The 15,125-nt window shown below is 47.5% G+C and overlaps 2 protein-coding genes and 1 non-coding gene across 4 annotated transcripts in view; 1 reads left to right on the top strand and 2 right to left on the bottom strand.

Annotated features, from left to right (window-relative positions):
- TECPR2 (tectonin beta-propeller repeat containing 2) overlaps window positions 1–163 on the bottom strand; it is a 106,037-nt gene extending 105,874 nt beyond the window's left edge. Inside the window, exon 1 of the mRNA XM_024759434.1 lies at window positions 32–163. The gene's annotated coding sequence lies outside the window, so the exon portion shown is untranslated. The remainder of the gene's footprint in view (window positions 1–31) is intronic.
- Window positions 164–251: 88 nt separating this feature from the next.
- On the top strand, window positions 252–13,893 carry CINP (cyclin dependent kinase 2 interacting protein). 2 transcript variants are annotated; one of them, XM_024759397.1, is made up of 5 exons: window positions 252–294; window positions 3,581–3,749; window positions 6,407–6,536; window positions 12,179–12,308; window positions 13,241–13,893. In XM_024759397.1, exons 1-5 carry the CDS (start codon window positions 288–290, stop codon window positions 13,441–13,443), a joined length of 639 nt encoding a protein of 212 aa, XP_024615165.1. In that variant the 5' UTR covers window positions 252–287; the 3' UTR covers window positions 13,444–13,893. The 2 variants fall into 2 exon arrangements, with proteins under 2 accessions (XP_024615165.1, XP_024615176.1); XM_024759408.1 differs by having other exon boundaries at window positions 254–294; window positions 3,584–3,749; window positions 13,241–13,443.
- Window positions 5,544–5,659, bottom strand: LOC112410209 (U5 spliceosomal RNA). Its single transcript, XR_003005375.1, has one exon. It is a non-coding gene; the product is annotated as a U5 spliceosomal RNA (small nuclear RNA).
- Window positions 13,894–15,125: the final 1,232 nt, after the last annotated feature.

The following is a 15,125-nucleotide window of genomic DNA, read 5'->3' as shown; positions in this document are numbered from 1 at the left end:
GCGGCGTCGCGGGCGGCGTCGCGGAACTCACCTCCCGCTGCAGCCCCTCCGGACTCTTCGGCCCGGCCGGGCCGGAGGAGGCGGGGATGAACTCCGAGCCGCGGGGACTGCCGGGAGCCCGTTCCCTGGGCAACGGGGCCGGCACAGACGAGCGGCAGCTGGCTCCGCCGGCGGCTAGAGCGGCAGAGCCTCAGGAGGCGGTGGGGCGGGACGGAAGTGACGTAGCCGGACTTCCGGCGTGCGTGGGCGGGGCTCCGGGTCTCTTTCCTGGGATCTCTGCAGCCAGCATGGAAGGTGCGTGAGAAGGGCAAGTTCCCCCAGGCAGGGAGGGTACCATTGTTATAGTTTGATCTTCGGGCTGAATGGCGGTCCGTCCCTTGCCCCAGCCCAGCCCGCTGGCCCCGATCAGGCTCTGCGGTCGGCCCGGGAGTCAGTTTTGCCGAGCCTCGATTTTTTCATGTGTAGAACGAGATGATGCAAAGGAGTGTTAGCAGATCCTGACACTCAAATTGTAATTGTCGTTATAAATTAGCACCAGCGGAGCACTTTCCCTGAACTCCCCTCAGAATTCCCGGCTACAGAGCTTTCTGCTTGTAATAAAAGCTATCATTCAGTGAGCACTCACTGTGCGCCAAGTCGTGTTCTAAGTACTTTCAGTGGATCAGCTCGTTTGAGGCGCATAGCGATCCCATGAAGTAACGTCAACAGGTGGGGAGTCGAGGCTCGGAGGGGATAAGTAAAGTAGTCACTATGCTACTCCCCTGCCCTGTGATTGATAGCTGATCTTTCCCAGCTAGACTGTGAGTTTCTTGAAGTCAGAATATTGGTTTTGGTTCCTAAATATGTGCTGGGTATGGGTCAGACACGATGAATCACACGTGGTCCTCGCCCGCAAGGAGCCCCTACTGGGGGAGGGAAACCCTTAGAAGATTATAGTTCAGGTGGTAAGAGCTTTTCTTCCGTTTAACACATTCTAGTCAGCACCTACTACGTGCTGAGATTATGAGAGGGACCAAGACAGTCTTAGTCCCTACTCTGGTGGAACTTAACAGTCTATCAAGGAATGTACTAGACATTAAACACGCAAATACACTACACTGGTGAGTGTCATGAATGAAGCTGAATGAAGTACAGCGTGTTCCAGATATATAGTGCAGTGAGTCCTTACCCAACCTGTGGATCTAGGAGGACTTCTTTGTGGAAGTGACTTTCTAAAAACCTACATCAGATCATGTCACTTCCCAACTCAAAGCTTACTGCTTGCTTTCCATTGACTTGGAATAAACCCAAACTTATTATCTTGGACTATAAGTTTCTAGCTGTCTGACTGTCTCCTCTCTCTCCATTTCATTCTAGCCACACTGGTCTTGTTCTTTTTTCACACTCACCAAGCTCATTCTCACCTTAGGGCCTCTGCTGTTGACTTCTCATCATTCAGGTTTCAGCCTAAATGACAACGTCTCAGGGGTTCACGCTAACACAAGACCCTGTTTTATTTTGTGGCACTTAGGATGTAAACTGACGATCATCTAATTGTCTGTTATCCACCTCATCTTTGGAAAGTAAGTTCCATGAAAATGGTCCTGGTCTATCTAATTTAGTCACTTCAGCCCCCACAGCTGGCATAATGTAGGCACTTGGTGAATATTGGTTAGTTGTATAAGTAAAGAGTGAATGAAAAATCAATATGATATCTAAAAATGGAGCTCCTAGGTAACCTAAGGATGGGGGCTGGTTGTCAGGGGAGCCAACCATGTGATTAGAGAGTTGGAACTTTCAGTCCCACCCCACCAAAGCCCCATCTCCAACAAGGCAAGAGAGGCTGGAGGTTAAATCAGTCACCAATGGTCAGTCATTTAATCAATCCTGCCCATGTAATGAAGCCTCCATAAAAAAACAAAAGCAAAGGGTTGTGAGAGCTTCCAGGTTGGTGAACAGGTGGAGACGCAGGGAGAGTGGCACTTGGAGAGAGCTTGTCAGCTCTGTACCCCTGCCCACGTACATTACCCTATGCATCTCTTCCATCTGGCTCTTTCTAGTAATCTAGTAAGTAAAATGTTTTCCTGAGTTTTCTGTGAGCCACTCTAGCAAATTAATCAAACCCTAGGGAGGGGGGGTCTTTGGAACCTCCGACCTATAGCTTGTAGGTCAGGAGCACAGGTGACAACCTGGACTTGAGACAGGTGTCTAAAGTGGAGGCGGGGGAGGAGTCTTACAGGACTGAGAGTCATCAACTTGTGGAATCTGACGCCGTCTCCAGATAGATAGCATCAGAATTGAATTTACTGCTTGGTGGTAGTGGGAAAAACACGTTGGAGAGGACCTTGTGGTAATACATCCTATGCTGGATATTTGCCATGTGCCAGGCCCTCACACCCTCACAGCTTTACATATATGTATATGTTTTATTTGGGGGTTTTTTTGGCCACGCTGTGTGGCGTGTGGGATCTTAGTTTCCCGACCAAGGATCGAACCCACGCCCCCTGCAGTGGAAGCGTGGAGTCCTAACCACTGAACTGCCAAGGAACTCCTAGCTTCATATATATTATCTGATCTTCACATCAACTCTTTGTAGTAGATATATTTTATCCCCATTTTACAGATAGGCACTTTGAGGCTCTGAGAGGTTAACTAACTTAACCCAAGATTGTACAACTGGCAGTGACAGAGCTGGGATTCAAACCCAGTCATTCTGGTCTTCAGAGTCTAGACTCCAAACTATACTGCCATTGTGTGTCCTGGATTCTTTAAGGGGCCTCTCTCAGAATTTGGACCTTATCCTGTGGGCCATGAGACGCCTTTGAAGGATTCTAAGTAGAGAAGAAGAGAGGGCACAGGAGGGCTGGGAGGGCCCAAAGAGCCTGAGTGGTCTGGGTGTTGCTTCCCACAGGAGCTGGGATCTGGGTGAATCCTGGGGTATGGGCAGCATTAGCCCGAGGAAGAAAAGAGCTTTCTAGCAGAGAGAACTGCACATGCAAAGGACTTTTCAAGAGCTGCCAGTAGTTGACTTTAGCTAGAGATCGAGGGGCTTCAAGGTCGGGGGTGAGGTGAGTGTTGACGCAGAGAAGTAGCCAGGTCCTGAAGGACTTTGGACCTCCTCCTTCATTCCTAGCGTGGAGATCATCACCGCATCTCTGGGGTTCAGCTTGTCAGTGTGTTGGAGTGATGAGCTCTGGTGACCCACAAAGCTCTGAGCAAACGTCAGGTATCAAAGTTCCAGAGACTGGAGAACGGGCGCGGTAAGGCAGGGGCATCGGAGCCTCGCGGCGGAAAGTCACAGTTCTACCTCCTTCCTAACCTTTGAAAGTGGTCAGAGTGTTCGGGGTAAAACTTTGTGGAGCTGTTAAGCTTCGAGAGGATTTGTATATCTGGTGAGACCTAAAAACGTAAAAACAATTCTGTTTTGTCTTGTTGCAGGGACTTTCACATTCATCCACACGTCTTCATTTCCACTACGTGTTTTGTTCAGTGGATGTAGTATTGCCGATAGTTTTACTGTTGCAAATTAGAACAGTTTGGGTTTTCCCCCCAACCGTGATCATGAATTTCATAATATTATGTTTCTTTTGCTCCCTATCAGCAGAGACTCTTGGAAGTGCAACGCCCAGAAAACCTGTCTTATCTGTCAGTGCGAGGAAAATTAAGGACAATGCAGCCGATTGGCATAATTTAATCCTGAAATGGGAAACCCTCAATGATGGAGGTTTTGCTACTGCAAATAATATTGCCAACCTGAAAGTCAGTTTATTGTAAGTACCTACAAAGCGCGCTCTGTGTGCTCCACCCTTAATGATTGGGCAGAAATTTCATGGCAGTCTTTTAGAATGGGAAGGGTAGTCTCTAGGAACATGGATAAATTATATAAAGCAAAAAAGCAAGTGGTAAAATAATGCATGCAACTATGAACTGTGTGTGTACATTTTAAATGCAAAATTATACTACAAATTGTTCATGGTTACATCTGTATATAAAATTATAAAAATGGATTGGAAGGATACAGACTCAATTCATGACACTGGTATCTTCTAGGAAGAAGTATCACTTCATAATGCTGCATTTTATTTCTGTGGTATTGTGATTTATAGTAAAAAATATATATGTTTCGCCTTTGTCCCTTCCTGACACACGGCTCTTAAAACCCTTATAATTTCCTTAGGGATGTGAGCAATGGGAGAATCTTCAGTTATGCTGAGATTTGTTCTTTCGTTCTCCAGTTCCGGGACTACCTCCAGAGTGGTAAAGGGGAAAGGAGTCTCCTGTTATCATAACAAACCCCTTTCTACCACACCTGAGCTCGTGTTAATGAGGGGGCTTCTGGAAAACCCTAAGGAGGGAGGCAGTAACCACGTGACTAGAGTTGGCGCTATCAGCCCCACCCCCTTACCTCACCTCTAGGGAGGTGAGAAGGGCTAGAAGTTGAATTAATCACCGATGGCCAATCACTTAATCAATCATGCCTTCATAACGAAGCCTCCGTTAAAAACCTAAAAGGACGGGGGTTTGGAGAGCTTCTGGGTTGGGGAACCAGAACGCTTCCATGTGCCTGAAGGAAAATGTACCCCAGACTCCTCAGGGACAGGAGCTCCTTTGCTCAACCTTCCAGACCTTGCCTTGAGTACCTCTTGTCTACAGGTATATGAATAAAGGATACAAATAAAGGATATTGGTATCCTTTAATATCCTTGGTAATAAACCAGTAGAAAGTAAACTGTTTTCCTGAGTCCTGTGAGCTGGTCTAGCAAATTAATTGAACCCAAGGAGGGGGTCGTGGGAATTTCCAATTGACAGCTGCTCCGTCCTAAGCACAGGTAACAACCTGAACTTGTGATTGGTGTCTGAAGTTAAGACGGGGGCAGTCTTGTGGGACAGAGCCCTTAACCTGTGGGATCTGATGCTGTCTCTGATAGATAGTATCAGGACTGAGTTACACTGTAAGACACCCAGCTGGTGTCTGGAGAACCTGAGAATTGCTTGGTGTGGAGAAGCGCCCCCCTCCCTTTGATGACCAGGTGTCAGAAGTAGAGAGGGGTATTCAGAGCAGAGGAGACACACAAGAGCATGTTTTCCCTTAGCAAGTTCTTCTAAAAAGACACAGGAGTACAGATTGCCAACAAACACATGAAAGGATGCTCAACATCCTTATGGGGAGGGGGAAGGGTAAGCTGTGACAAAGTGAGAGAGTGGCGTGGACATATATACACTACCAAACGTAGGGTGGATAGCTGGTGGGAAGCAGCCGCATGGCACAGGGAGATCAGCTAGGTGGTTTGTGACCACCTAGAGGGGTGGGATAGGGAGGGTGGGAGGGAGGGAGACGCAAGAGGGAAGAGATATGGGAACATATGTGTATGTATAACTGATTCACTTTGTTGTAAAGCAGAAACTAACACACCATTGTAAAGCAATTATACTCCAATAAAGATGTTAAAAAAAAAAAAGACGGGTTATGGAAAAAAACTGTTGACAGTTGCCAATTCTAATTGGAAGATTTGCTTTACTGTTCTTGCACTTTCCTATATATATGTTTTCGGTTTTTTTTAATGAGCTTTGCTTATGCAAGGCCTCAAAAAATTTAAGCAAGACTCAAGCTTGTTCCTACCCACGAGAATCTTTAGTAAAATGCGAAAGATTTATATGATCTGAAGAGAAACATGAGTATGGATCTATATATGTGTAGTTTTAATTTCTCAAAGTTGTAATTATATATTTGTATATCTTTGTCTACTGGCCAGAGTCTAGAGTCTTAACTTTCTGGCCTGGGCCCCTGGCTCTTTCCAGTTCTTTCAAACATATCACACACGTCGGCCCTTTGCCGCCTTTTCCTGCTTAGCAAGTTCTATGAAACAGTTCTTACCTTACTGCATAAGATGCTCTCTGATATTTTCTATTCTAATGTTTAATTTTTTTCCTTAAATTTCTTTTTTTTTTTTGGCCATGCTGCACGGCCTGTGGGATCTTAGTTCCCCAACCAGGGATCCAACCCTTGTCCCCTGCAGTGGAAGCGCAGAGTTTTAACCACTGAACCACCAGGGAAGTCCCTAATTTTGTTCCTTAATTGTTGATTGTGGCCCCACTAGATTTATTTCAGGTGCTGTGGGTCACAGCCTTCCATTTACAAAACGCATTCCTAGCTGGTGGACTCTGAGGAAATGATCCGTGTCTTACCCCCTGAGGATGCCACAGGGCTGGATTGAATTGACTTGTTCTAGGGCAGAATTGAGTAGCGGATGGACATATTCGTTGTGTATATAAATAACATGTAAACGTGATGACGTGAAATGACGCCAGTGGAAAAAGTCGATGATGACGTCAGTACATGGATATTGAGTTTTCGAGGGGTCATCACAACGAAATGAAGCGAGCCTGTGGAGTGTACTTTGTTCCCACTCTTTTCCATCTTGTCCAGGAGCAAAGACACGATAGGATTAGAGAGCAGCAGCCTGGCTTCTGATGAAAATGCAGAAAAGGAGCACCCAGAATACAGCAGGGAGCTCGAGATGCTGTGCGAGGGGCTGCAGACCACCCTGGATGCTTTGGTAAGGTGCAGGGACCCTCGGGTGTCGCGTTTGCACAAGCACCTTGCAGCATTCCACGTGGTTGGTCGTGCTTTCCTTCACCAAGCTTTCGTTTTTCCTTCCTCAACCTCCTCCATTGGTCTCTCTCGCTCTACGTGTCCCATAAATCTTGTTTCCCAAGAGGCTGTCCTAGACCTTGGTTCTTCTGGTTCTGCACGTTGCCAGGGCAATTTCACCCACTCCCAGGCTCCACAGGAAGTGTGTCAGGCTTTGGGGACCCTGCAGGCACTGTGACCTCTACTCGTCGACAGTACAGAGGCAAGTGGGTGCGGCTGTGTTTCCATAAAACTCTATTTATGGATGCTGAACTTTGCATTTCAGATAATTTTCACGTGTCACAAAATATTCTGCTTTTGATTTTTTTTTTTTCAACCACTTAAAAATGTAAAACCCATTCTTAGCTCAAGGGACACACAGAAATAGGCTTTAAGCTGGATTGGGCCTGTGAGCCTTGATCTCGCACATAAGAGATGCTCTTATATGTTTGTTTAAAGTCTGGATGTCAGTACCCACCATGCTGGCCACCACATGTGCATGAAACACCTCATCTCAACCAGACACAGGGATGAGGTTTTGCACATCTTTGAACTAACTAACTAAAGCTTCCCACAAGCATAGAAAGTCTGTATAGTTTAACGTTTCTTGATGGAAATGTTTCTAATGCTTTACATGCTTCCTTGCCTTTTTAAACAGAATATGTCAAATATAATTGTATCTCTTCAAGATACCACTTATTCAAAGTTAGGGTGCCACGTATTATGAGGCAGACTATAGGTTTAAGAGTTTTTCAGGAAAGAAGCACTGCCCTTTTAAACATCACATCCATTGTAAGATGTAGTGGTTTCTGAAACATTAAAATGAGAAAAATAAATAGTGCGTTGAGAACATTTTGGTGATTTAGCCTTTTCTTTGCTTGAAATGCAATATTGTCTTCAAGATATCTTGCCCTGTATGGGGCTATTTGTCTCCTCTAAATAAATGATTAGGTTTTTGTAGTTGTCCCGTCTGTTTTGTGATGCTGCCTGTGGGTTGTGCTGTGATAAGAAACACTTGCCCCCCCTGCCCAGGCTCTCCACCTGGTGCTCAAGCAGGAACAAGACAGGCCTGGGTCATCAGTCACTTTGTTTTAAGCCCCACTCACAGGAAGGCTGGAGGATAAGGTGTGTGAGCTTGGTGTTTTCTTTGTTTTATCTCCAGGTTCACAGCTGTGTCTCCAGTAGTTGGTTCTAGACCTAGACTTCTGGACCAGTAGAGAATTAACACAGGCAGAGTAATCAATCGAAATTTCCAGAATGACCCAATTGAAAACTGACCACATGTATGTTTTTTCCCCAAATTAACCCATTTGATTATGGCATGTGGTTCTGTTTGGACCAAGCATGGGCACACATATTGTTTGAAAGAGAAGAAACTGAATGGCTAAGTTCCTATATTGAAATATTTTATTTATTTCCTGGTCACACTTAGCTTTCTTTTTAATTTATTTATTTATTTATTTATTTATGGCTGCTTTGGGTCTTTGTTGCTGCACACGGGCTTTCTCTAGTTGCGGCGAGCAGGGGCTACTCTTCCTTGTGGTGCGTGGGCCTCTCATTGCAGTGGCTTCTCTTGTTGCAGAGCACGGGCTCTAGGCACGCGGGCTTCAGTAGTTGTGGCACGCGGGCTCAGTAGTTGTGGCTCGTGGGCTCTAGAGCGCAGGCTCAATAGTTGTGGCACACGGGCTTAGTTGCTCTGTGGCATGTGGGATCTTTCTGGACCAGGGCTCGAACGCATGTCCCCTGCATTGGCAGGCAGATTCTTAACAACTGCGCCACCAGGGAAGTCCCACACTTAGCTTTTAATTGTCAGTTTTTGTTGTTGTTTCACTGAAGTATGGTTGATTTCCAATGTTGTGTTTCTGGTGTACAGCAAAGTGATTCAGTTAGACATATAAATACATATTCTTTCTCATATCCTTTTCCATTGTGGTTTATTACGGGATATTAAATATAGTTCCCTGTGTATACTGAAATACTTTAAATAGCCAACAAAGTTAAACACACGATGCTGGGCTCGGTCATTTGTTGTTAGATGTGGCAACACTCCCACCAGAACCTCTTCATCCTTGACCTTCCATCTTCCTTTCTGGCATAAAACACTTCACAGAGGGCTTCCCTGGTGGCGCAGTGGTTGGGAGTCCGCCTGCCGATGCAGGGGACACGGGTTCGTGCCCCAGTCCGGGAAGATCCCACATGCCGTGGAGCGGCTGGGCCCGTGAGCCATGGCCGCTGAGCCTGTGCGTCCGGAGCCTGTGCTCTGCAACGGGAGAGGCCACAATAGTGAGAGCCCCGCGTACTGCAAAAAAAAAAAAAACATTTCACAGAATCCCCAAACTGGGTTAAAATGAGAAACACTTTTGACATATACTAATGCGACTTTTATAAAATGTGAAAACCCTGGGAAGGATTTTGCTTCTAAACGCCATTTGGCTTCTTCAGTTCACAAGTCCTCATCTATAACTGTACCTATGCACACCTCGTTAGGGAAGAGCGCCTGCGCGGGACGAGGGGGAAGAGGTATTTTGCCTCCCATTTCAGGCATGTCAGGAATGACTGGCTGGTTTTACTTGTCCATCCTTGGTTCTCCCCATTGTTAAGTGGCTGTCTGGTACCACGGGACCCCTTCCTCAGTCCCACTGACCCGCACGGAGGGGGGTTGGCCTGGGAGGATGTTAGGAGGTAGAGTCAAGGTCCAGAACATCCAGCCAGCAGCTTGATGGACTGAGCAGTAACAGGTGACACGTCCTGTCCCTGGTCCCTCTACCCACAGCACGGGTCCAGGGTGAGGGGTGTGGCCTGGCAGGCAGCTGAACGTGGCTGCAAGGTTTTAGGTGACTGCGTGCCCATAGTGACCTGAGTTCCCAAGGTCTTCAGACAAAGCCTGCGCTGACCACGGGTGCTAGTTGTCAGGCCCCAAAGTTCTGCTCCAGTGAATTTATTCTATTTTAAAGTGGTTTGAGGGACTTTCCTGGCAGTCCAATGGTTAAGACTCTGCACTTGCACTGCCGGGGGTCTGGGTTCGATCCCTGGTCAGGGAACTAAGATCCCGCAAGCCGTACAGCGCGGCCAAAATATAAAGTAAAATAAAGTGATTTGAGAATTAGTTCTCATTCTTAGGTTCAAAACCAATGTTGATCCTTAAGGATATTGATATTATTTTTCCTATTTTCCTCCATCCTTTAGAGAGAATGGTTTCCCGAACTTGACTTTGTCTTGAATCTGAAATTGGTAGAGGGTGGAGGCACCCTTGTCCCTAAGCTGGACGAACATCTCGAGGTGTGGGCTGTTGGCTTTGGGAGGGGACGTGGAGCTGAGAGCGTGTCCAGCTGCTGTCACTTTAGGGCTGCACGTGTGTGAGACTTTGGTATCATCATTGATGAATGAGCCCCAGAATGCGGCTGGCACCTCTGGCCCGGTGGTGTCAAGCCTCCAGGATTTTCTTGGCTCTCCTGACCTTTATCAGCTTTTCTTAGCATTAGGTGGAGCTGCGGCAGGACACAGAGGAGAGAGCTCAGGATTGGGTGTCAAGAGACTTGGGGTCGGAAAGCGTGTTATCAAGTCCTGGCCTCGTCCTTCCCTAGCTCAGCAACCTAGAGAATTTTCCCACCTGTGGTACGGAAATGATGAGTCCTGCCTCTGGGGGTTGGGTCAAGTGACATATCGAACCTGGAAAGATTTGGGGAAAGGAGTCTAGTCCTTTAAAAGGACTAAATGCTCGCTAAATTTAGTGCATATGCCTCTTCAGATGTAATTGGATGGTGGTTGAAGGACTAAGTGCAAGGAATTAAGATTTTGACGATTTATATATCTTTGCTTGTACCCCTTGTGTACATAAAGCTAACTCCATACTTAGGACCTAGACTTGTGGTCTTAGTAGACCCATGCTACTGCTATCTGGAATCTCTGTTACTTCACCCATTTGTCTTACTTAACAAACCCTTACGTAGCTCTGACCAGGTGCTCCCCAAGTACTCACTTAGTCCCCCGACACCCCGTGGAAGCGCCACTTTGTGCAGCACAGAGCCTGGCGTGCGCTGAGGCACTGTCCACGTCACGTCCTCACCACTTCCTTCCTGTGTCAAGTGTGTAGGGCTGCCTTTCGTTAGTACCATTTTATAAACAAGGAAACAAGCCTCAAAGAGGTTTCAGTAAACTGGAAACAGAGCAGGACCCTGTGGGGCTGCTGGGCACGGAAGCCTTTCCGTCCCCCGTTTTTTGTCTGTAGACAAGACTCCAGCCTCCGTGACCTTCCCTGAGTTCCAAAGGGCAGGTTCAGACAGTTGCTGAGCAAAGCAAGAGCAGCAAGAAACCACCTGAGGCGAGATTAAAGGGACCCGAGAAGCTCATCAAGATTAGGAGAGGGGCTTCCCTGATGGCGCAGCAGTTGGGAGTCCGCCTGCCGATGCAGGGGACACGGGTTCGTGCCCCGGTCCGGGAAGATCCCACATGCCGCGGAGCGGCTGGGCCCATGAGCCATGGCCGCTGAGCCTGCGCGTCCGGAGCCTGTGCTCCGCAACGGGAGAGGCCGCAACAGTGAGAGGCCCGCGTACCGAAAAAAAAAAAAAAAAAGATTAGGAGAGGCCCATCGGTGAGACCAGATTAAAGGAGTGCAGGCCCCACACACACTCGAATCTTATCAGCAACCCCACCCTTGAACTGTTGCTATAAAACCCCTCATCAGAGCCTCCCGGGTTGGGGACACGTAGTTTTTCAGGGCAGGAGCCCGCTGTGGCCCCCTTTGCCTGGCAAAGCAATAAAGCTGTTCTTTTCTGCTTCACCCAGAACTCTGTCTCCAAGATTTGACGCGACACCAGTTCACAGAGGCCGAGCTTTTGGCATTAAACTCAAAGGCAGTTCATAAGAGTCAGAAATGAGGGACTTCCCTGGTTGGTGCAGTGGTTAAGAATCCGCCTGCCAAGGCAGGGGACGCGGGTTTGATCCCTGGTGTCCAGGAAGATCCCACATGCCGCGGAGCAACGAAGTCCGTGCGCCACAACTACTGAGCCTGCGCTCTAGAGCCCACGAGCCACAACTACAGAGCCGGTGCACCTAGATCCTGTGCTACACAACAAGAGAAGCCACTGCAGTGAGCAGTCCGCACACGGCAATGAAGAGTAGCCCCCGCGCGCAGCAACGAAGACCCAACGCAGCCAAAGATTGATTAATTAATTATTTTTAAAAAAAGAGTCAGAAATGAGATCATTTAATGCCTCTTCTCCTCTCATTCCATAAAAGCGAGAGCCTGCCTTGCCACCCCTCCAGGTCTTTGGTGCTAAAAAATTAGTGATGTTTGGAAATCTTAATGAAGCGGGACCCAGCAAGCTTCCTCTTCTCCAGCACTGGATATGTGGGCTTTATTACTGAAGTAATCCAAATTAGTGAAATCGTAGCAACTGTCAGTCTCCTTCTCCCTGGAAATTTGCTGCACATGGAGTTAATGGTGTTGGATCGCTGGACTTACGATCTCAACAGACTTACATTTCTTAGCTTTGAAATCTTAGAGTTATTGAATCTGAGACAGGATTTCAAATAATAATCTCATATTCTAAATTAATATCTTTTCAGACCAAAATACAGATGAAAATGGAAAAGCTGTCTTCCACTACCAAGGGGATTTGTGAGCTAGAAGATTACCATTACGGGGAGGAGAGAAAACGGCCCCCCCTGTTCCACACGTGGCCCACAGCCTATTTTTGTAAGTAGTTCTTCCTGCGTTGATTTTCAAGGGTAGGTTGTGAGAGCATTTGGTGTCATTTAGATCTGGCCCTCTAAGAAGCTGACAGGCTTTGAAATTCAATTGAAGAGGATCCATTGGGAAGGAAGGAGATGAGGACATCTTAGAGGAGTGTTTCTTCTTGCCTTTAATTACCTACTAATCAGCAAAGAATATTAAATGTAATTAGAGACCCATGAAGCAAGTTGCCATTATTAGCCCTTTAAGGCCAACGGGTAGAATGCACTTTGCCTCCTCTGTAGAGGCAGAAATCTCGTTTTTGTTTTTCAGGAAGGATGGGTTTTTGCTTTTTGTTTTGTTTTATTTAAAAAGTACATGGCGGGGGGGTGGGGGTCACTTCAGCCCGCCCCATGGAAGAGGACCGCTGGGAAAACAAACTCCATTACATAAATAAGCTGTGAGGTAAGGGCTGTTTTTTTTGCTTTATTAGTTTAAAAGAAGGACTAAGCTATCTGATGTTGCTTTGAGACTTAAATAAGGGAGAAAATCACCTCACGTAATGTGTTTATTGAACATGGTCAGTTTGAGGTCAATTTGCTGTGTATAATGATTGCCAGTTCCTAAGAGTCGAGTGGAAAGGTAACAGGTACTTTTTAATTTCATGACACTTATTTACCCTGTTATCTGATTCTAATCTGCACTGGCTGGAGCCCTTCTTCCTCTTGTGCTGTCGCTGACTCTAGCTTTTAAGGAGGAGCTTTGCAAAGTCCCTGGCTGTCCAGTGGTTAAGACTCAGTGCTTTCACTTCAGAGGGTGCGGGTTCCATCCCTGGTCTGGGAATTAAGGTCCCGCAAGCTGCGCAGCGTGGCCAAAAAAAAAAAGTGGCGGGTCGTCCCTAGGCAAGGGTACCCCCTTGAATGCCACTGTTCAAGGACGGCTCGCGTTCCTTTCAGACGAGGTCTCCCGCAAGCTCTCCGACATGTACGGCCGGGAGCTCCGCCTGAAGCGCACCGTCGTGGAGCAGCTGGCGCACACGGCCGACCGTGACCTGGCCCTGAGCTACCTGTCCATGTGGCTGCACCAGCCCTACGTGGAGGACGACAGCAGGCTGCTTCTGGAAAGCATGCTGCTTGAAACCGGGCACCGAGCGCTGTGACCTCCCAGCGTGGCTCCGCGCTCCTCCGGGCTCTGGACCTCAGCTTCTGCAGCTCCCACGGCAGACGGTCTTTCGGGTGGGCCCCGTGCCGCACGCCGATCACGCCCCTGCCACACCCCGGGATCACGGCCCCTGCCTTACGCCGGGGTCACGGCCCCTGCCGTACCCCGGGATCACGCCCCTGCCACACCCCGGGATTATGGCCCCTGCCTCACCCCAATCACGGCCCCTGCCTTACGCCGGGGTCACGGCCCCTGTCGCAACCTGGGATCTCACCTGTGCTCTGGCTCAGCCACCCACTGACCTTAGGATCTTCCAGACCTGATCATTTCACCAGCTCTCTGCGGTTATCGCTGCTGCCTGCCGTCCACCACTCAGTGTCATCTGCACCTACTGTGAATGTGTCACTATGAGGACTTCTGCCCGAAATAAATGAGTTCCTCAACAGAATGACTAAGTGATCTTGTTTTTGTAAATTAGGTGTATTTTACATAGATTACATTTATTTAGAAAATCCCTGGTTTAACATTTTTGCGTATCGTTTAAACTGTGGGACCGTATTAGTTTTGTAATCACAACTAATCTCTAAAGTACCATAGAGTCACTGAGCAAAGACCAGCATCATGGAAATGAAAACTGGCTACAAAAAATGACCCCTATTTTTGTACTGAGGCTGTGACAGGCCAAGTGAAGTGTCTTCCATGTCATTCTCCGGGCATAAATCCTATAGTGTGGCAATATTTACAACCAGATATCCAGGGTCAGTCCTGCCACTGCTCCCCAGAAACAGAAATCTAAGAAACTTCATGCTGTGTGATACAGGATGTAGCTTCATGAAACTGAACTTCTAGCATCCCAGGCAAAGAAAGAAAACATTCCCAAAATAAAAGACTTTATATATCACAGGAATGTATTTTGAGCGAAAGGATATCTCACTGTGTAAGTTGGCATAGCCAAAGCATTTAAAGGCAACATGTCTTAGAATTGCTCTTTCCTTTGCAGTATTTATTAAAATCTAACCATCAGAAAAGCATCCTGTCAGATGTCCTGCAGTCTGGAAACCGCCGGGTCAGCGTTCGGCAAAAGTGGCACCCTGCCCCCTGCTTCCTGCCCTTGAGGAGGAACCAGGACCCTGCCCTAAGGCTGCACTATTGTTTCTTGACTACTCCTCTTGTCTCTGCATCCCCTCTGTTCCCCGATTAGCGGCTGTTTGAACCTGCCCTTTGGAACTCAGGGAAGGCCATGGAAGCTGAATGAAACCAATCTCCTACAAACAAGAAATGGGTGACATGGAAGGACTTGTGCCCGGGAGTCCCACAGGGTCCTGCTCCGTTTCACGGCAAAGGACAAACAAGTGAATGAGCCAGGTGTCCAGTGGCATTAGCCCAGGGGTCCCTCACACAGCGGAAGAGGCATCAGATTAATGGAAGAGCTCTCGGCCATTGAGTTTGCTGAGTTCCAAAGTCATTACACAACTATAGGACAATTTCTATCTGAAAGGAACAATGAAGCCATTGGAGAACCCATATTGGACTTCTAAGCATAGTGGATTGATCACCAGATATCTCCTCTGCCTCTGGGAATCTTGCGAAATAGACAGTAAAGAGATATTAACAGGTAGAACCCACAAAAACAGAACTGGGTTGGGGCAGCAGTTCAAGATGAATTCACGATAAGTACAT

Source organism: Neophocaena asiaeorientalis, unplaced genomic scaffold (genome assembly GCF_003031525.2).
Source record: "Neophocaena asiaeorientalis asiaeorientalis breed wild unplaced genomic scaffold, Neophocaena_asiaeorientalis_V1.1 scaffold476, whole genome shotgun sequence".
NCBI lineage: Eukaryota > Metazoa > Chordata > Mammalia > Artiodactyla > Phocoenidae > Neophocaena > Neophocaena asiaeorientalis.
This window is presented reverse-complemented; position numbering and strand designations above follow the sequence as displayed.